At 33.3% G+C, this 21,022-nt stretch overlaps 5 protein-coding genes across 8 annotated transcripts; 2 read left to right on the forward strand and 3 right to left on the reverse strand.

Moving 5' to 3' along the window:
- Nucleotides 1-148: 148 nt before the first annotated feature.
- On the forward strand, nucleotides 149-2,242 carry LOC100644725 (DNA polymerase delta subunit 2). The gene is made up of 6 exons (XM_003396922.4): nucleotides 149-575; nucleotides 689-990; nucleotides 1,068-1,278; nucleotides 1,351-1,555; nucleotides 1,639-1,931; nucleotides 2,018-2,242. The coding sequence occupies exons 1-6, from the start codon at nucleotides 359-361 to the stop codon at nucleotides 2,134-2,136; spliced, it is 1,347 nt and encodes a 448-aa protein (XP_003396970.2). The 5' UTR covers nucleotides 149-358; the 3' UTR covers nucleotides 2,137-2,242.
- Nucleotides 2,243-3,381: 1,139 nt separating this feature from the next.
- Nucleotides 3,382-11,145, reverse strand: LOC100644607 (KAT8 regulatory NSL complex subunit 1). Of its 4 annotated transcripts, XM_048407175.1 has the most exons (12): nucleotides 10,736-11,145; nucleotides 9,344-9,564; nucleotides 7,108-8,775; nucleotides 6,069-6,571; nucleotides 5,758-5,952; nucleotides 5,444-5,669; nucleotides 5,256-5,363; nucleotides 5,095-5,170; nucleotides 4,852-5,011; nucleotides 4,323-4,543; nucleotides 4,105-4,239; nucleotides 3,382-3,690 (listed from the first exon to the last, which is right to left on the reverse strand). In XM_048407175.1, exons 3-12 carry the CDS (start codon nucleotides 8,556-8,558, stop codon nucleotides 3,544-3,546), a joined length of 3,222 nt encoding a protein of 1,073 aa, XP_048263132.1. In that variant the 5' UTR covers nucleotides 8,559-8,775; nucleotides 9,344-9,564; nucleotides 10,736-11,145; the 3' UTR covers nucleotides 3,382-3,543. The 4 variants fall into 4 exon arrangements, 3 of the variants coding, with proteins under 3 accessions (XP_048263132.1, XP_003396969.1, XP_048263133.1); XM_003396921.4 differs by having other exon boundaries at nucleotides 9,344-11,145; XR_007224586.1 differs by having other exon boundaries at nucleotides 3,588-3,690; nucleotides 3,966-4,239; nucleotides 9,344-11,145.
- A 777-nt stretch (nucleotides 11,146-11,922) lies between these two features.
- Nucleotides 11,923-16,393, forward strand: LOC100644967 (small G protein signaling modulator 3 homolog). Its single transcript, XM_012310744.3, has 14 exons — nucleotides 11,923-12,169; nucleotides 12,375-12,556; nucleotides 12,649-12,747; nucleotides 12,826-12,989; nucleotides 13,189-13,399; nucleotides 13,495-13,625; nucleotides 13,697-13,930; nucleotides 13,989-14,083; nucleotides 14,172-14,317; nucleotides 14,449-14,546; nucleotides 14,621-14,800; nucleotides 14,908-15,329; nucleotides 15,405-15,565; nucleotides 15,658-16,393. The coding sequence occupies exons 1-14, from the start codon at nucleotides 12,101-12,103 to the stop codon at nucleotides 15,848-15,850; spliced, it is 2,385 nt and encodes a 794-aa protein (XP_012166134.1). The 5' UTR covers nucleotides 11,923-12,100; the 3' UTR covers nucleotides 15,851-16,393.
- LOC100645084 (glycerate kinase) lies at nucleotides 16,307-19,036 on the reverse strand. The gene is made up of 2 exons (XM_003396925.4): nucleotides 18,657-19,036; nucleotides 16,307-18,581 (listed from the first exon to the last, which is right to left on the reverse strand). The coding sequence occupies exons 1-2, from the start codon at nucleotides 18,695-18,697 to the stop codon at nucleotides 16,442-16,444; spliced, it is 2,181 nt and encodes a 726-aa protein (XP_003396973.1). The 5' UTR covers nucleotides 18,698-19,036; the 3' UTR covers nucleotides 16,307-16,441.
- A 144-nt stretch (nucleotides 19,037-19,180) lies between these two features.
- LOC105665959 (histone H4) lies at nucleotides 19,181-19,669 on the reverse strand. The gene has a single exon (XM_012310746.3). It carries the CDS (start codon nucleotides 19,550-19,552, stop codon nucleotides 19,241-19,243), a length of 312 nt encoding a protein of 103 aa, XP_012166136.1. The 5' UTR covers nucleotides 19,553-19,669; the 3' UTR covers nucleotides 19,181-19,240.
- Between the last annotated feature and the right edge of the window lie 1,353 nt (nucleotides 19,670-21,022).

Genomic DNA, 21,022 nt, shown 5'->3' on the forward strand with positions numbered 1-21,022 from the left:
CAAGTGGTTTTTTTACTAGTCCCTACATCATTTATTATATGTTTTACTTTTTTATATTACTTTTCCTTTTTCTTTATTTCAAATATTTAATATCATTCGCAAATAATTTCAAAATCAATAAAACGACTCTTGTAATTGATAGGAACGTAAAATATTTTTGGCAAATTTTCTACAATACGACAAAGTTATAGTGAAGCTAAAAGATATCTGTTGTATTTTAAACTTTCCGTACAACTGGCTTCATGGTGGCGCTAGTGAGGTTAGCGTTTCAGACAAATTTGGCGGTAAAGCCGGTATAACCGAGCTGATAGCTGAACGTAAATTATTTCATTAAATTCCGCATATATCTGAGTCAAAAATGGTTCATAAAACTAAAAAAAAATGTAATGATTTATTTGTGAAGGCGGGAAAAGAGAAGCCAGAAGTATTTGAAAGGGAGCAAGCTGATTATAAAGATCTTTCGAAAAAGTTTGTAAACATGAAAAATGACTATTCTAAACAATATGCGCACATATACTCTGCTAGACTTGCCGAATTAAGGGATGTTCTAACTCCGCGTGTTAAAGCTAAATGGGGTATGTTTATTAATTTTTCTTATATTACAAGGTTATGATCATATAATAGAAATATATATAAAATGGATCTTCTTATGGATAATATAATGCGCATAGTTTTCTTTCTCGCACAGGAAATGTTCCGATTGTCAAATTGGCCGATTTAGAAAATTTAGAAAACCAACAGTGCATAATAATTGGCACGTTGTATAAACACCAACAATGGAAACCATCAATTTTAAGGGAACTTAGTGAAGAACATCAGTTTAATGTTTCCTGTTCTAAACCAAATTATTGCTCAGAGAAAGATCAACCATTTCTAGAAGATGAAATGTTGCGAATTAAATTAGTAGGCGAGCAAGTTGATTTAAAGCAAATTGTTACCGGAGTTGTTTGTGCTGTATTAGGCAATGAAAATAGTGATGGCGCATTTACCGTAATTTTAATTCTAGAGAAGTATAATTGTTGTTACATTTTCCTTATGTTTAATATAATAGTGGTAATTCTATTTAGGTAAAGGATTGGTGTTTTCCTGGATGTGCACCAAAAGAATCTTTAAAAGAATGCATATCACAAAAGAAGCTGGTGATAGTATCTGGATTAAATTTATCTAATAATTGTGACAGTTTAGGAATGTCCCTTTTTATGGAATGGTTGTGTGGAATGGCTGGTAATGTAACGATACAAAAGGATAATGCTTCTATTGTTCGACTCATTATAGCAGGTAAATCACATTCGCTATTATAAAAATTATATATAGTACTATAATTGTATAATACCTTATTGCCTTTATTAGGTAATACCATAAAAAGTAATGATACATCACAGGCTGCAACAGACATAGCTAAAGGACTTGGAGAAGCAATAAAATCTGTAGATACATTCTTAAGTAATTTAGCAACATGTTGTTCTATTACTTTAATGCCAGGAGAACATGATCCCACTAATTCTATGTTGCCTCAAAGACCATTTCATCCTTGTTTACTACCTAAATCATCTAGGTTTGTATATATTGAATTGTATAAACAAGTAATTACCACATTTTATTATGTATACACAAATTTATTCTATTTCAATAACATAGACTTGAAAGCTTTAAAAGTACCACAAATCCATGGATTAGTAAAATTGAAGGACGAATAATAACTGGTACTAGTGGTCAATCAATTCAGGACATCATTAAAGTAGCAGGTGAAACTGGTATTTCAGCTCTTGAATGGCTAGAAAAAACCTTATTATGGAGACATATATGTCCAACTGCTCCAGACACACTATTAGCTTGCCCATACTACAAGAAAGATTTGTTTATTATGGAAACATGTCCAGATATATATTTTGTGGGAAATACAGACAAATTTGAAACGAAATTGTGGAAAGGTTTGTGCCTCGTTGTAAAATATTGTAGCAGAATAAAAGCTACGATTTATACTAAAATAAAAAGCGATTAATAATTTAATTTTTAGGTGATGAAAATCAAATTGTTAGGCTAATATCTGTTCCACGTTTTGATACGAGTCAGACTGCTGTAATAGTAAATTTAGAGAATTTAGATACCCAATATATTTCCTTTAGTAATATTTAAATGAATCTTAGTCTTTCAACTGTGAGGATATTAAGAATATTAACTGTGTATATTTTAATTATGATTCAGTATAAATTTTATATGAACATATATGTAAGATTTTTCAAATAAAATTTAAATATTATTAAAAAATAACAAGATTGTGCAGAAACACACATTTATTTTAATCCTGTTTATTTTATATTCATGATGTGATAAATTAAATTTCATTTAACATTTTGATATAATTTGTGATATTAATCAACACATAAATAGTAAAAGAAAAACATGTTCTATTATTACCTGTTTATTTTCATTCAAAATGTGATGTACAAAATCTAAGCGCATGACTTTTAAATATAGATAGTACGTTTGACTAAATATAAAATATGTAATAAGAGAGAAATTACATATAATATCACAGATTATTAAAAGATTATGAAATCACAGTGACGTAAGATTTTGAACATGTAACTTAAACATGAATTCATGCTTTATATAAATTATAAATATGAACATAACAGTCAAAATACAGGGTACAGTTGTTTCTTAATAACAAAATATTATACGTCGTTTACTTTTAGTACTTCATTTCTTTATAAAAACTAAAATTTAATAAATATATCAACCTTCTGTAGTTCCATTTTCTTACCTGTAGATAACACAAAATCACGTAAAATACATAAATTAAATGTAAATGATCATATACATGTCCTTTTAAAATTTAATAGGTAAACTGCTTTTGACTGTTATATGAGATGCAAAAATTATGAAATCACTTGAAGAAATGATAAACAACATAAGAGAAGTCAAATATAGAAATATAACGATGTACACAATATAGACATATATACAATACATTATTATGTGTGTTCGTAGTAGTTGAATTTTTGTCGAATGGATGCAATTATTGTACAATGAACATCGCTTCGTCGTAACTAGAAAAAATATACAACATCGAAAGATAATGCTACAGAACATTTTACTTGGCACTTTTATTTAACGTAAGAATTTGATTATAATATAAATACACTTTTTTATTTTTGTCTTTTTTTTTTTAATATAAAATCGTCTATTTCTGGTCATATGAGATTCTAACTGTTGAAGGATCATATCCTATATTATCGGTTATAACAATGAAAGAAAAATATAACAATATCCTTATTCTAAATAAAAAGATGGTAGTCCCGTACAATTCTAATGCTTTGGCCGAAATAGCAATACTTAAAAAGCAATTATTAAGGTTTCCCATTAATTTAAGCAGAATGAAGTTATAAAATTTATATTTATAATACACTTTACAGATTCATAATACCATTAACTTAAGGTGCATGTTACATGACCGACAGGTATATATAACAATTGACAGGTAGCTTCTGCATATAGTAACGACGACGTAGACATACTGTATGTATTAAAGACTTTATCCTATCTTTTAGCCGTTGGACGTATTCGTTCCTTTTCAGTATCCCTATCGTCAGCTACTGTCCATTCAGGATCATTGGGATCCTCACCCTCTACGTCACAACAAGCTGATTCTGTCGAATCTGATTCTGGAGAATCCATTTCCCCATCCTAGAAACGAAATATTAACGTCTACCTAAATAGTTATGAAAAACTATTTTTTCCAACGGTTATTCTGCATATATTACAAAAACTATATTTAAATGTACAAGCTTGTAAGAGCTGAAAAAAACAATCAGCAGGCTAATTCGTCAAAATATTCTAATGCTTATAAAACTCATGTAAACGCAATGCAGTCTCTCTTAAATATTACTAAAATCTGAAATATGCGATAAAAATAAAATCAATTGTATTTAAAATAGGAAGCATCAAATGACACTGCTTACCAGGGATAGCCTCGAGGAGCCATGAAAGTTGGCTCAAAGTTTATATTAATAATCAGTACGAGCATTCAGATATTTCTTTCATAATAAAAAGTTCTGGTAATTAACACTCAAATATTTAATACAAACACAGTGTACGTACATCGTCCGCTTTTTCTTCATCACGGGAACAAAGAGATGCTGAAGAAGCTTGCCAATGCCCATCTGGCATCACTTCCAGCATTTTGTCATATACTTCTTCGGATAATGGAAATATCCTTGGTTCATACGGCAAAATCTAGCGAAAAACAGTATACAATTCTTTTTAAATATTCTGTTTTGTATTTAAAAATGTACTTTAATCGGATCAAAAAATAATACCTCATTTTCATCTTCATTTACCGAAGTACCGGTGTCGTCTTTCCCTACTCTTAACATAGGTGCAGTACGACGCCGTAAAGCATTTTGCAAAGCAGATGATCGATGCAAGTTATCAGAGTTATGTTGATGTTCTGATTCTTGAACTTGTGGAGTTGCAGGAGGTGACGTAATTGGTGACATCATGTCTCCACCAAAATCACTTGCGTGTGGAGACATAGGATCTAACGATTGAGAAATAATTTATAAATTATCTGAACACGAGAAGATTAATTGTAGGTAATTTCAATATTTTAATTTCGATATTTAAATTAACATGTTGATGCCAGCGCCGATATTCATGATTTTCTCCGTGGGGCGGCGCTGGGTCACTACCTATTTTGTGAAATACATGCGTCACCCATTGCCACCCCTCGGGACGGACACGTGTGACCCGCCGATGGGGCACGCCGCCTCACGGAACAGGCACGTGCGACCCGTTGATGGGTCGCGCCGGCGTCAACGTGTTAAGTAAATTATAATATACAATTACCTGGTGTATTCGCACCACTATCTGCTCGACTATCTGTCCTACGATTATGTCGAATACGAGACTGATGTGGCATATTCATATACGTCATAAAACGTTTGTTTTCTTCTCGTTCGCTTCGTTCATGTCTTAAAGCTATAGTTTCGTCTGACATATCTTCGAACTAAAGATAATATACAGATACATTTAATCTCGCTGGTGTAAAATTATTTAAAATTTTATACTCCTGTAATTAGATGTACTTACATCACTGTCTTGACTAGGCCTATGCATAACACCATTTTTAATATCCAACTTTGAAGGCTCTTCGCATAACCTCCACCTTGGAGAAAAAAAGAAACATAGTGTAATACTAATAACTACCCACTTGAGATACAAAAATGTATTCAGTATAAAATGTTACTTACTTCGGTGTTAATATTTCTTTGTATTGTAACTTTTCAAGCCTAGTTGAAGCAGCTACACTATATGGTATAACTATATTATCAATATCGTACGAATTTTGCCTCAATCGTCTGAAGCAAAAAAATTTTAACAATTTTAATTATATGTTTAATGTATATCTTTTTTAATAAATGTAATTAATAATACTGACCCATGAGAATTCTTTTCTTTAACTATGTTCTTCTCTGTAGTAGACGCAATAGTGTGATGTAAAGGAGAAGGCACTGGAGATGAATGCTTACTAGAGCTGGAAAGTGCACTAATATCATCATCATCTTCAGTTGTCAGTTTCTGTACCCTCTTCCTACTTAAACCATGAACGCTTCTATCATGACCAAGCCTGTTTCTTTTTCCTTTTAGCATTTTCTTCTTAATTCCTACATAAAGAATATCAACAAACAAAGATTAAAAAGACTAGAAAAGAATTTTTTACTACACGATTACATGATGCAACATGTTACACACTTGCGGTAAGAATACTTGACGATGATTTTTTTAACCGAGCTGCATATTTTGCTCTGTGCCCTGGAAGTTTCTTATTTCTCCTTTCATTGGTATCTTTATCTTTTAAACGTGTGATCCGTAAATTTCCCCTTAACATTTTTTGTTGCCATTCCACTGTTTTCATGATAGCATCAAGATGAGTTCCCTGCGTGATTTCTGCATAACCAAAGGTTTCACAGATTAATGTAGATTCTCAAAAACCTTATGCTACACATCATAACAAATTACATCTTCTTATCAAGGTATGTACATATACAAAAATAATGTTTTACCATCAGGAAATGACAAAACAGGATGAAAACTAGGATCCACAAGTGCAACCCTTTCTTGTACAGACATTTGTTCAATTGGTTCTTGCGGTTGCATTGGATCTAATCTTCCAGTGCATAAAGCACATGGTGGTAATACACGATCGCAGTTGCATCTTACAGTTGATGCTTTTGCAGCACGCTTTGAGACTTCGTGTAACTTATCTAGTTGTAATAATTTCCTCTTCCTGTAAAAACTCCAGACAAAGGGCCGAGTCCTACTAGCAGGTAATTCACCTTCTGGTGAATTATAACGTCCTGTAGAACCTGGTAAAACACCACTATAGCCATTCACTGTTTCTGCATTATCAAGTATCACTAAACCCTTGTTAGCTCTAATATGCCGTTGCAATTCATTATGCTGTCTAATCCTATATTCCAAATCCGATATTTGTGCCTGCAGCCACGTCCATCTTGCTGCTACACCTGCACGATCTTGAGCATACCTCCATGCTGCCCGTTTTGATCTACAAGTATTGTATAAAAACATAAGAAATAAATTAGTAAATAAATACTAACCGACTAAGTAACAATCGATATTTTTTTTTTAATATTTTATCAATTAATTTACATTCAGTACAATTGTATGTATTGAAAATATTTGAAATATTACTACAAATATTGAAACAACATATACCTATTGTTTTGTTTATGTTTATTATCTATTTATTTCTACTACATTTAATAATTATTTTTAGTAGTAATGTACATAAACTTGCCATACTAAGCAACATAATAGTCAAACAAAATTTATCTAAACCGGCCCAAAATATTGTTCGGTTTTCAGTTTTTTATAAACTCAAATACGTGTTAAAAACAAAGAAATTTAAAGGAATACTAAGATAACGGTACTAAATTTTGCATTACAAAATTACTCTCTAGGAAATAAAATGTACAAAATTATTTTAAATTCACAAATTCCATTCTATTAAAACTATAGAGAAAATAGAATGGTCCCACATCTAAACATGGATTTTTTTTGATAAAGGAAATTAAAACTTACATAGATATTCTTTGTTGATGTGGATTGTTAAATGACTGCATTTCATCACAACTTTCTCCACCACTACTTGATGCAGTACAATCAGAGTCAAGATTAGATTCCACAATATGTAATTGCGAGGCTAAAGGTCCTGCCACACTTTCTACTTCTTCCCCTCTAACTTTAACTTGAGGTGTACCAAACACTGACTGACGGTTACTATTATTACCAGAAGTACTACCCAAATTGTCACGCGATCCATCACCAAAATAACGGCAACACAATCGCTGACGATTCACACTATTGCTCTGGGCAACACACATTTTCTCAACTTTTTGCAAAAATGAACTCAAACTACTACTAATCTCAGGAAAGTTTTTAACATTAGACTTAGAACTGATATTAACCAATTCTTGAAAAAGATATTTTTTCACTCCATGATGAGCAAGCTCAAGAACTCCAGTGTTTTCTTCAGCAACATGCCTGCCTATTATTCTTGCTTGAAGCTTCCTCAGTCTTCTTAATAAAAATGCACATTTTCTTTCACTCTCGTGTTGTTTTTGGGCAACAATATCTTGCTGTAACTTTAAGGTGTTGACTTTTTGTTGGTCCACTGCATCAGCAATATTGCAAATACTCATAACATCAACATCAAGTAAATCTCTTTCAAAGGAAGGAAATCCTTCTTCAGGCATAGAAAACATTTCAACTCCATCCACAGTGCTTTGCGCTGGTTCATTACTACCTGTAGATATATTTTCTGCATTTTCCACACCTTCAATAGATTTAATAACTTGTAAAATCTCCTCAACATTCTGTCCAATATCACCAACATTGCTCATGTTACATTGTTCATTATCCGCAGTTATATCTGTACCAAAGGCCATTATTTGATCCACATCCAGACTTTTATTATCTCCTACTGTTTCTGAGCCTACCAAAGGCAAATCTGCGCTTGATTTCAAAAATCCCATATTGTCCGCTTGATCACCCATAGATGGGTCGTTCATTATAGTATCAGTCACCTTTTTTCCTGGACTGCCCGTAATGTCCAGTTGTTCACAGTCCTGTTTTATTAATGCCTTCTTTGTAATCAAGTCAGATCCGTGCGTAAACGTAGACAAACTATCAAGATCATTGGCATATTTCGAGTTGATGACATCACGAATGAGGTCTTTGGATATACCATGTAAGCACTGTTCATCAATCTTTGATGGTTGGACGTTTGCAGAAACAACAAATTTCGCCAGAATTTCACGATTCTGGCACAACTGTGTAGCCTGCTCTGGGGAAAGAAATCCACCAGCTGGAAGGGAAGGGAGCAAATTTTCAGGCTTTTGAGGACCACCTTCCGTCAGAGCAGGGGCCATCACTGCCACTGACACTGCCAGTGCTGCGGCCTCGACATCCAGAGGCTCCCACGTGCGTACGCACCCACACCTACACTTCACATGTGCTGTTCTCACTCCCATTCATCCATTACTGATTTATTGTCCTGCACTTGTATTAACTATTGTTATGCTTTGGAATAATTTCTTTCTTCTGTTTTATTTCCCTTTTGAACCTCGTACTCTTTCTTTATTCATTCCACATTTAATATTATGTTGTTTCAACAGTATTCTCCATCCTGTTTAATTTCTTCATTTCTGTGTTTCATTTGCGTGTTTTGGACCAACTCATAACCTTAATCTGCAAATAAATATACAAAAATAAATATTTATAAGATTATATATATTATTATTTAGATTAAGATTATATATATATGTAACAATTACTTTGGCTTTCCGTTATTAAGATTAAGATACTCATTATAATACATCTAAGGAAGTATATTAAGACTAAAGAATTAAGACTAAATTTACTTAAATGTAAATAGCACATATTGAATAAATTAATAGTATCCATAACAGATGTATTTGTATCTAACAAAATACTACGTTATTATATAAATCGCAAATTACACTATTTAATTTCCTTTTCAGTATTCATATGTTTATAAGGTACAAGCTGGCTGTCATTTGCCAAACGTTCAATAAAAAATATCAAATAAAAAATGCATAAATAAACAAGTCATTAGTAGTTAGTATCACGAATATCTAAAAATAGAAGCAATTTTAATGCATAATTAATTAGTATATGTACTAGTGATCAGCATCACGTGAAACAATTTTTATTTCGAAATATCGAAAGCAAGAGAGAAAGGCCACCGATACTTAATTTAATAAAGAAGCAAGTAAAACATAAAAATTCCGCTTACCTTGTACTCTTCGCTCGCAGAATAGGAAGCCCGTTGAAAATCGAAGATTCTTCAAACCGATACTCCTCGGTGTGGCAACATCCAAACACGCGGAGTAAGCGAAGAGGAACGTCAGAAAAGCAAGATCGTTCTTCCCACGAAGATATATGTTCCAATATATGTCGAATCACAGTATTCGAGCGGTGAACTTCGAACGTAGAGTAAGCTGAGACGGTAAGCGGCTGCCGGCGAATAACGATATCAACGCGTTATTAAGAAATTGGAATGCGATGAAACAAAACGCTGCTACGCGTTTGTGAAAGAAAGTCCCGAACACTGTGTTGTTTGACGAAATAACGAAGGATAGAACGTTGAATAAAAGTGATTAAGGAGGTAGGAAGGAAGCTTAATCGAAGGTAGAAATTTCCGGTCAGCACTATGATACGGAGTGTTGCACATAATTACACTAGATATCACTACCAAGTATACATGTCGTGAAGATTAATAACAGATATGCTTGCATCGTTTGACGCATTCCCACGTGATTACTCGTCGCGAAATATAGAAAACAACAGCAGTAGTAGTAGTAGTAGTAGTAGTAGTAGTAGTAGTAGTAGTAGTAGTAGTAGTAGCAGCGGTAGTAGCAGCAGCAGCAGCAGCAGCAGCAACAGCAGCAGCAGCAGCGGTGGCGGCGGCGGTGGCGGCAGTAGCGGCAGCGTTTCCTCGTCGTGGCACGGAATTGGAAAACAAAGATAAAAACATGCCGCACAACACCACCGCCGTCCTCGTCCTCAACAGAGGAGGCAGTTCTTTCTCGTCAGTTGCACGTCGTCTATTGCATAATGACGCGCAAGATTTGTATCCCCGGCAAAAGACACAGCTATTATACGAATCACTTCGCGTATTCACCAATGTCCACGTACGCGAAAAACCTTTACACATACGACTTCCGCAGAGATGTCGAAGGCATCGAGAGGTATTATATACACCAGAGGGAAAGGGAAAGAGAGTGAGAAAGAAAATGAGAAATGTACGTGTATGTGCGTGCGTGCTTGCGCGCGCGCACGTATGTGTGTGCGTGCGTGTGTGTGTGTGTGTGTCAGAGAGAGAGAGAGAGAGCAAGGGAAAAAGTTAGAGCGAGATAGAAAACACGAAACAGAGAAAGATAGAAGACACTAACGTGCTTCGCCTCGTGAATAGCGTAACCACGAGACGGTGCGTTAAACGCGGACGTAGGCGCGTTTACACGGTCGAGCTAACGTTCGGTACGTTAAAATGTAATTGAAGATAAAAACACGGGGAAAATGAGGCAAGCGGCTTCCTTCGCGGTACTCTCGTAGCGTACAATGGCGGAGCAAAAAACAGATTCGAAGGCAGCTTCTTTTGGCCAGTTTCCCCTTCTATAACGCTCACCTCGGTTCGGTGGCGCTCGACATAATCGCACATACACCCATCGAGATCCACGAATAATCGAGCGTTCCTTCAACACTTCACGCAACACGGCACGACTTTCATGCAACTCGCGTTCGGATATATAAATGTCCGTCACACCCAATGCACGATAATCCCTTACGATGATTCTCTTGTTAGAATTAACGCGCTTACTCCCTAACCGTTTCTGCGTCTCTTCTTGGTTATTAGTATATACGACGTTTCCGGTGATCCGAGAGTTTCCTTCCTTAATTACGGACACCGACGTTGATTTTATGGTAAAAGTCACACGAGTAACGCGAGCTATTTATCAATAATATATAGGAAATTCGACCAACTTCGGTGTTACTGAAGCGGGATCGACCAATACTGCAGTGCTGCTGCCGGATGTGGCCTTCGTGCCACGCTGCCCAATCGGATTCATTTTCTATGTATAATGTCGGCGGTAAAGTCCAATTCGCAGCTCGATACCGTGAATGCTAACGAAAAACCCTAGATTCTGGTCGAGATACTTTTCCCGCTTCTTCCATATACTATAGCACACCTGCTGATACACGTTAAATGCAAGCTCCTGTATACCGGAATTATGGCATCGCGTTTAAAACAATATAATGTTAATTCTTACACATATTTATGTGCAACTTCAATTAGTTACGTATAATTAATTTGTCTTCTTAGTAGGAATCGTTCTTACATAATAAGAAAATTATAACGTAACTTGATAAATATACTATGTAGAATATTACAATAAACAATACGTGATGTGTTGAAATGAACTACATTTATTTTCATTCTGATTCATAGCTATATATATTGTAGTAAACACTTGATACGTAATCAATTTTTTGCTTCGTAATGTTAAATTGTTATACAATACGAATAGATATTTTTTAATACGTGTTACCTTTTCTTTATCAATTTGGAACATACTTTTTAATATCCATTGGATAATAATACATTATGTATATATAACGTATAATTTTTTTAAAGAATTACTGAGAATGTATAATAAGATAATAATTGTAAATCAACCGTTTAGCAATTATTATATAAGTTTTTCACAAAAATTGTTTTAAACGTAACAGACGATAAATTTACTATCTGTAAGTCATTGCGTAGATTTAAATATTTATATTGGTGTGTTATCGGTTTAATTATCAGTAGGTTCGTTAGATGGCGGCATAAATATAATAGCTGAATAATAGTGTCAATACCGTGAACGTCGTGTATAGATTAATATTTTTTAAATACGAGGAATATAATAATATCATTAAAATAAAATAATGTAAACTAATAAATAAACAAATATATAAAAAACAATAAATAAATATTTAAAAGTTCTACAAAATGGATATTGCTAAATCGTTATTTAATGTTCGTGATCATGAAGGTTATGTTGGAAAGGATGACCATAACGTTAGTATTTTTATCTATGTGATTTTAATGAATTTTTCATTCGATTATTTTATTTATAAATAAAGGAGCATTAAAAGTTTGGTATTTGTGAAAATAGAGAGCTTTTGTAAAGTAATATTTAGTTTACCATAAATTACCATGTACTGGGTTACACATCTGTTAGCATATTGTGCATTTGAAATTACACAATATCTTTATTCTTTAGAAAAAATTGGAAACTGCTGCTTCTGAAGATGAATTTGAAGTAGAAGTTTCAGGATTATGTGGCGAAATTTTATCTCCTGCACCAGGAGGTCCATTTTCTGCCTTAACGCCATCCATGTGGCCCCAAGATATTTTAGCTAAATTAAATCAGCCTGATGATCCCAATTCGCAACCTGAATATAGGTGTTTATAACAAATTTTTTAGTATAAAATACTATTATAGCACATGATAATTTAATTAATTTTCTTATGTATACAAATATAATTTATGATAGGTTTGATGAATTCGGATTTCGTGTAGAAGAAGAAGATGGCCCAGAACAAAGTTCAAAAAAGTTGTTAGGTATCCCATTTGTTGAAGATCCCCAACATAGGTATGAAGAAATCAAATGAATAATAGTTATCAAATTAATAAAATTAATAAAGCTAACTTTAAATATTTCTATATTTAGACTACAATGGGTTGCTCTGTTAGAATTCAGTCATAATAAAGAAGTAGCTGAATTTTCTTGGCAAAATATGGATAGAAGATTGCCACGTACAGATAAATTGCGAGATATGGTTCATCGTGGTATACCTCATTCTCTGAGACCTCAAATTTGGATGAGAATGTCAGGTAAGGAACATCAGGTTCTTGAATTGATTGAGTCCAATTATCTGGCCTGGTTCCTAATTATGTCTTGAGGTCCCAAACAATACAAGAGTAACGAGATTTCACCCATTCCTGTCCAAATTTTTCATCGCAACAACTGCCCCCATCCTTAACATTTTATAATATACAGATACAAAATAAATTACTTTATTTAATGTTACAGGAGCACTTCAGAAAAAATGTTCTTCCGAGATAATGTATAAAGATATAGTAAAAGCATCGAGTAATGACGCATTGGTAACTAATAAACAGATTGAAAAAGATCTTTTACGCATTATGCCTGCTAATGCATGTTTTAGCCACCTTCATAGCACAGGAATACCACGTTTAAGACGTGTTATGCGTGCTCTTGCTTGGTTATATCCTGATATTGGGTAATGATACTTTTATGGAATAATATTGTACGTAATATTAAATAACATTGTAATATCCTTATTTATTTATTGTATAATCTATTTATTTTGCAAAGATATTGCCAAGGTACAGGAACAATAGCAGCTTCTCTTTTATTATTATTAGAAGAAGAAGATGCTTTTTGGATGATGGCTACAATAGTGGAAGATTTATTGCCAGCATCTTACTATTCTTCGACGTTATTAGGTAATATACTACTAACATGTAATAAATTATGTAAAAACATAATGAATCTTAATTTTAAAAATATTTCACAGGTATTCAAGCTGATCAAAGAGTACTTCGTACATTAGTAACTAATTATCTCCCTGATATTGACCATGTCTTAGTTCAACATGATATAGAATTAAGTTTAATATCTTTACATTGGTTCCTGACTTTATTTGCATCTGTTGTACATAAGAAAATATTGCTCCGTATATGGGATATGTTTCTTTTTGATGGATCTATAGTTTTGTTTCAAGTTACACTTGGAATGTTAAAAATTAAAGGTATATAATATTTATAGTAAATATATTCACAAGTGTAAAATATTAAATATCTTTTTAGAACATGAATTAAAGGAATTAGAAAACTCTGCACAAATATTTAATGCTCTTTCGGATATACCCGGAGATATTGACGATGTTGATTTATTATTTAAAGTAAGTTCTCATTTTCCAATCCTTATTAAAATTTGTTATACAGGTAATGAGTCAATTTCTATAACCGAAAGTTATCATCTTTTCTTAGACGTCTTTAGAAGTAAGTGGATCATTAACAGACGTTTTGGTTGAAACTCACAGACGTAGACACCTGGCCTATTTAATGGCAGATCAAGGTGGCTTAGTGGGTAATCCTGATGCTGTACCAAATTTACCAAAACAACATCTCAATAGGTATAATAAATTTAAAATTATATCGTTCGAAATGTTTTCATTAAGTTTTTAATTAAATATATATTTATAATTAAATTTCTGATATAAACATCCTATTTCTAACTGTTATAATGGTCTGTATTTTCTTGAAGGCGTCAAATGAAAAAAAATAAATCAATGTTTCAAACGTTCTTGTTTGGAAGTTATGATACTGAAGATGATGCAAAGTCAAAAAATATTCGACAAACAGGTATATTGATACCATGAATAAAATAAACGTGACGTTTTAAAGAAATTGAAAATCACAGGTTCTAAATATTTTAGAAATATTGGTTGATTTAAGAGAAGCTGTTTTGCAAGTTGCTAGACATTTTATAAATGTCGACCCTAAATTAAACAATATTGTGCTTATAGCAGATTATAGTATGGAGAGTCATGCAAAAGATCATGATAATTATGTTAATGTTTCCCGCACTAGAAAAAGGAGAGCTAAGGCGTTATTAGGTATGTTATTAACATATATTTAAGTTATGAACATATTCCTAATTATACGTAATATTAATATACAATAAGATCATTTCTCTTTCAATTTCTATGATCACATTATACAGATTTTGAAAGACATGATGATGATGAATTAGGTTTTCGAAAAAATGATATAATTACAATTATAAGTCAAAAAGATGAACATTGTTGGGTGGGAGAACTTAATGGATTAAGAGGATGGTTTCCTGCAAAATTTGTAGAATTATTAGATGAAAGGAGTAAACAATATACGTGTGCTGGAGATGATGCAGTTAGCGAAGCTGTTACTGATTTAGTGAGGGGAACTTTGTGCCCCGCTATTAAGGCAGTATTAGAACATGGAATGCGTAGACCATCATTCTTAGGTGGTCCATGTCATCCATGGCTTTTTATCGAAGAAGCTTCAAATAGAGAAGTGGAAAAAGACTTTAATTCAGTTTACAGTAGATTAGTATTATGCAAGACATATAGACTGGATGAAGATGGTAAAGTTCTCACGCCTGAAGAGGTAGTACTATTTATATCTTTACAATAGATTATTTGATCAAAATTTATAATCTAACCCTAACCAATTTTATTTCAGTTATTATACCGATGCGTTCAGTCAGTAAATTTAACCCACGATAATGCACATGCTCAAATGGATGTAAAATTAAGATCTCTTATTTGTCTCGGATTAAATGAACAAGTGTTACATTTATGGCTTGAAGTTTTATGTTCGTGTGTAGGAGTTGTACAAAAATGGTACTAGATATATATTGAACAAAATAATAATAGTTTATTATAATTCTATTATATTTTTTATTGCAACAATTTACGTATTATTAATTTTACAGGTACCAACCGTGGAGTTTTATCAATAGTCCTGGCTGGGTACAAATTAAATGTGAATTAAGAATATTAAGTCAATTTGCATTTAATTTAAATCCTGATTGGGAATTACCACCAAAAAAAGAACAATCACAACCTCTAAAAGATGGCGTGCGTGATATGCTAGTTAAACATCATTTGTTTAGTTGGGATCTTTAGCGCACAATACGAATTTTTGTACTAAATATCGTGTATGTTATATGCAACAATAATACAAGGTAATTGTGTAGTACAAATCACTTGCTATTATGTATGTAGAATGAGCATTGTATGTGCGAGCATGTGCGTGCATGCGTACATATGTGCGAGCGTACGCGTGTGTGTGTTAGATAAAAATTTATTATAAATTATCTAAATATTATTATCTAAATATAAGTTATTTTAATCTCATTGTTTAGTGTAAACAAATGTTAATGAATCTCACTAATCAAATTTTTAATTGCGTTAATAACGATTAAAAGTGAATTGTATATACATTCATATATATATACATATGTTACATGTGGTGATTAATTCTATTTAACGAAAGAAGTTAGACGGATAAATCTATTGTGTATATCGCATTAAAATCAGCGTGATAAGTATTACTATTTGTACTTTAAAAAGTTCTAATGATAATTTGCATGCATATATTATTTATTCGTGTTTAAGTTCTAATGTATACAAATATCTTCAAAAAATAAAACTTTTCGTTTAAATTTATAAGATTTTTAATATAGCGTAGAAAATTTCCCTGTTTTACAAAATATGTTACAGTGGTAAATCTTTATCTTCTAAAAGATTTTTAAGCGGGAATTTTCTGTCTTTGCGACAACATGGATCAGTCAAATTAGCATCAATAATTTTTATATTAAGTTGGTCAATCTTTTCGTCGGCCACAGCCGATGGTCTAGACAAAAATTTATCCCAGTGAAAAGGTTCTCGTTTATACAAATTTTTATATCTTTCTATAGTTGAGGTATCAATATGTAAGTCATGTACATCTAAAGTATTTTGGAAAAATTCTTTTCCAAAATCTATTTTACAGTCGCATTTGCGTTTTTTTATGTAGATGAAGTGTAAGTCCATAACATTCGTACCAGTAAAACCAGTTTTAAATAAGTCTGTACCTCTCTTAAATCGAGAATATAAATTGTATGAATCGTTCTCATTTAAAGTATTTTCAGGTAACATACGTTCTACTTCCATTGTTCGAAGTATAAATGGAACTACATTATCCTCATCATTTTCATCTATTTCTTTATTAGGCTTAACTTCTTTTTCCATTGTTTTTATTATTTCTTTCTTTTTATTTGTTATAAATCCACTTAATTGTTGCGTTTTGCATAGATCTTTACGTTGCTGCTGTATGTTAAGTTGTTCTTGCTCTTCCAGTTTTTTTCTAAGAGCTTCTTTCTTTTCCTCCTCTTTAATTATTACTTTTGATGCTATAGACTTTACTCTTGCATATACATCATGTATCAGTGGACCAATAGCAGGATAGCCAAATGCACCTGCTGCATCAGTTGGACCATCTTGTCCATCTGTTCCTGCGCTCAACATTATTATTTCATATTCCGAAAATCGAGGGTAACCTTTAATTTTTGCCAACCAGTCTAATGAGAAATGTAGCGCTAATTCTTGATTTCTACCACCTTTCCCTTTTCCTTTAACTACTACCGTTGGTTCACCACCTCCAATCAATACTATTCCTTCTTCACTCACATTATCAATTAAGTTATAAATTTCATCCACTTTAGCAGCTGATAAAGAAAGTACGGGAATATCTTTTACTTTTTCAAAAAACTCTTCTTTTTCTAAAGCTTTATCCAATGCAAGACATATCAAACTTGTTATATGAACATATGCTAAACTGACATCATGTACATTACCTACAACATCAGGCCTTAATATTATTGGAGTTAACTTGTGATGATATGCTTGTAAAGAAGCTGCTTCAATCGCCACTGTATTATTTCCCAAAATAATATTAGTTACATGCTTGAATTGTTTTTTCTTTCGAGTTAGCAATTTCTTATCTTTAAATTTTTCTTTAGATGTTAAAAGTTTTTTCACATCACCATCTACACGTTCAAATAAATTATATTTTTTCAATATAGCTATTACCTCTTTTGGATTTTTACTATTGTATACCGTTGGACCACTAGCAATTAACTCTATAGGATCATCTACAATATCAGATAATATTAAACTGATAATTGTAGCTGGATAGGCCATTCGAGCTAAACCACCACCTTTCACCATAGATAATTTACTTCTCACTATATTAAGCTCTTTTATATCAGCTCCAGCTGCTTGAAGCATTTTACAAACATATAATTTATCTTCACATTCAATTACTGGCCTTGGCATATAAAGCAATGCAGAACCACCACCGGATATCAATACAATTAAAGTATCATTTTCTGTAAGAGATTCGACTAAGTCTATAATTTCATGTGTTGTTTCTAGAGATCTATCATCTGGCTGATTATGTTCAGAACCTTCGTAATATTTTACTACGCCACTTCCTATTAAAGGAAAATATGATTTGTCTTCAGATTTCCACATCGAGTCTGTCGATGCAGAGGGAACACTAACTACACCTCTCTTCAAATAACTGCCAAGCATATGTTCAAGAACTACTGCCATACCCATGACAGCTTTGCCAAAACCAACTAAATAAACATTTTCTTTAAGTTCAAAACTTTGGTCTCCAACGTATAATATTCCATCTTTAAATTTGACTTTATTTAGCATAAGAGTTTTAGGTGAAACTGCATTAACACCAGCAAAATACATATCTTTTAATACAAATTTAGATTTTTCCAAAGCTTTTGGATCTGTTGACATCTTTCTACGTGTAAATTTTACAATGCTTAATAGGTTAAATTGAGAAAAAGCTTGATTACTGAAACAGTGTCAAAAGATTATTGTGAATACACATAACAAAACACTTACATTAGACTATAATCAAAATACTTACCTATACCACGCTAATTTATGTAATATTCTTTCATAGCGCATCTCAATATCACAAATACATTCGTACTTAATAAGATTTATCAGATAAGCTCTATAAAAATTACCTCGTTTGTATTTGCAAATTTTTTCAAATATATTTCAAATATATTTTTCTGCATATATTAAATATATCCTTTTCTAAATATTTATTATTGGCACTTAGAAATATTATAAATTGAAAACATTATATGATTTTGCGTTTTATTTTGATTCTGCATTGAACTATACATGTACATGTATTACACATATTTAACGTTAGAAATATTACTACTACAACTACTACTAACACTACGATTATACAAATACAAAACTATAAAGCCAAATTGAAGTACATTTTACGATCTTAAACAATATTAAATAATTTCAATAAATATTGAAACGTTCAACAAACATTTGATGCAAACGAAAGTAACAATTAAAAATCTCATCCTACTCATCATTAAATAGTAGCAATGATAGTTTCCGAGAGTCATTCATCCGCACATATTTTGTGGCTCTTATAAGAGCCGTTTTGTATAAAGCTGAGTAGGTGGAATCCGTAGAAATTTAACCACCGAATCCGTAGAGCGTTCTTCCTTGACGCTTCAGGGCGTAAACCACGTCCATTGCGGTTACAGTTTTCCTTTTTGCATGTTCAGTATATGTGACAGCGTCACGAATTACGTTCTCAAGGAATACCTTCAGTACACCTCGGGTTTCTTCATAGATCAAACCCGAGATTCGTTTTACGCCACCACGTCTTGCTAGACGACGAATGGCAGGTTTCGTGATACCTTGGATATTATCACGAAGAACCTTCCTGTGTCTCTTCGCTCCTCCTTTTCCCAATCCCTTTCCTCCCTTTCCACGGCCAGTCATGATGAAAACTTTTCTTAAATACGAGGAACAGCTATCTCTAAGAGATATTCCAGAACTGTCGTTTAGCAACAGAGGTCCGCAGTTATATAGCAAGCGTCGTTTAGGTTCTCCCCACCACTACGTTACCAACCAATCACAGAAAAGTCGGCTTCAAGTGGATCTCGCTGGAGTACAGCTGCCCGCTATAATATATTGTGCAGTTGTAACAAACATCTGCTGAAAATCTGTCAGTCAGCACACAAAGAACACATTCTCTACTGGTGTATATACTTTTTTTTTTTTTTTTTTTTAGAATATTTACAATCAATTCTCGTTGAGAATTTTCAGTAACTTAGTTTGGCGTGATACAATGACATGGATTATAATAGTTTTATATTGTTGGTTCTAGTAGAAACTAAGGATTTAATCTAGAGGATATTTTCTTTTTAGTCTGCGGATCTGGTCCGTCGTGTCCAGTAGTTGGGTGACTAGTGGGTTGTGGTGGTTGTTGACTCTTGTGTTATATCTGCTTCTGGACTTGTGTATTTCGTCTTTGACTGTAGGTATCTTGAGGTCACGGTGGATTGTTTCGTTGGTAACATACCAGGGTGCATTTAATAGGGATCTTAGCGTTTTCGATTGGAAGCGTTGGAGTATTTCAATGTTGGAGTTACTTGCTGTTCCCCATAGTTGGATTCCGTAGGTCCAGACAGGTTTTATTACGGCCTTGTAGAGGGTTATTTTGTTCTGTATGTTTAGTTTGGAGCGTCGGCCCGTGAGCCAATAGAATTTTCTTAGTTTTTCCTTTAGTTGCTTTGTTTTTTCCGAGATATGTTTTTTCCAGGTTAGCCTCCTGTCCAGGGTCATGCCCAGGTATCTTACGGAGTCCTTGCTTGGGATTATTGTGTTGTTAATGGTGACCTGGGGACAGGTTTGTTTTCGGAGCGTGAAGGTTACATGAGAGGATTTTTTTTCGTTTATTTTGAAGCCCCATTTTTGGAACCACTTTTCCATGGTGTCGAGACTTCGCTGGAGAGTGGATGAGGCAATTGCCGGGTCTGCGTGGGTAGCTAATAGTGCTGTGTCGTCGGCAAATGTTGCTATTGTTACCTCATTTGATATAGGTAAGTCGGCAGTGTAGATGGAGAACAGTAGGGGTCCGAGGACGCTACCTTGGGGTATGCCGGATTCTATTGGGAATGTTGCGGAAGAGGCGCCTAGGCATTTAACTATGAATTGTCTGTTGGTTAGGTAGGATTTTAAGATGGAGTAGTATGGATGGGGTAGGATCTTTTTGATCTTGTAGAGTAGCCCTTCATGCCATACTTTGTCGAATGCCTGTTGGATGTTTAAGAATACCGCTGAACAGTATTTTTTCTTTTCAAGGGTTTGGCTGATCATGTGGGTTATGCGGTGGATTTGCTCTACTGTTGAGTGTTGTTTTCGGAAGCCGAATTGGTGGTCTGGGGGTGTTTTCAATTCTTTTAGGAG

The sequence above is a fragment of the Bombus terrestris genome, chromosome 7, assembly GCF_910591885.1.
Source record: "Bombus terrestris chromosome 7, iyBomTerr1.2, whole genome shotgun sequence".
Classification (NCBI taxonomy): Eukaryota; Metazoa; Arthropoda; class Insecta; order Hymenoptera; family Apidae; genus Bombus; species Bombus terrestris.

Bases quoted from the DNA above. Each gene is read 5' to 3' on its own strand.
- LOC100644725 (XM_003396922.4), top strand. From the start codon at position 359: ATGGTTCATAAAACTAAAAAAAAATGTAATGATTTATTTGTGAAGGCG. The intron at 576-688 runs GTATGTTTATTA...TTTCTCGCACAG, and splicing joins GCGTGTTAAAGCTAAATGGG to GAAATGTTCCGATTGTCAAA. The intron at 1,932-2,017 runs GTTTGTGCCTCG...TTTAATTTTTAG, and splicing joins TGAAACGAAATTGTGGAAAG to GTGATGAAAATCAAATTGTT.
- LOC100645084 (XM_003396925.4), bottom strand. From the start codon at position 18,697: ATGCGCTATGAAAGAATATTACATAAATTAGCGTGGTATAG. The intron at 18,582-18,656 runs GTAAGTATTTTG...ACACTGTTTCAG, and splicing joins CATAAATTAGCGTGGTATAG to TAATCAAGCTTTTTCTCAAT.
- LOC100644607 (XM_048407175.1), bottom strand. From the start codon at position 8,558: ATGGGAGTGAGAACAGCACATGTGAAGTGTAGGTGTGGGTGCGTACGC. The intron at 5,953-6,068 runs GTAAAACATTAT...TTGGTTATGCAG, and splicing joins TGTTTTGTCATTTCCTGATG to AAATCACGCAGGGAACTCAT. The intron at 5,171-5,255 runs GTAAGTAACATT...TTTTTCTCCAAG, and splicing joins AAAGAAATATTAACACCGAA to GTGGAGGTTATGCGAAGAGC.
- LOC105665959 (XM_012310746.3), bottom strand. From the start codon at position 19,552: ATGACTGGCCGTGGAAAGGGAGGAAAGGGATTGGGAAAAGGAGGAGCG.
- LOC100644967 (XM_012310744.3), top strand. From the start codon at position 12,101: ATGGATATTGCTAAATCGTTATTTAATGTTCGTGATCATGAAGGTTAT. The intron at 12,990-13,188 runs GTAAGGAACATC...TTAATGTTACAG, and splicing joins AATTTGGATGAGAATGTCAG to GAGCACTTCAGAAAAAATGT. The intron at 14,801-14,907 runs GTATGTTATTAA...CACATTATACAG, and splicing joins GAGAGCTAAGGCGTTATTAG to ATTTTGAAAGACATGATGAT.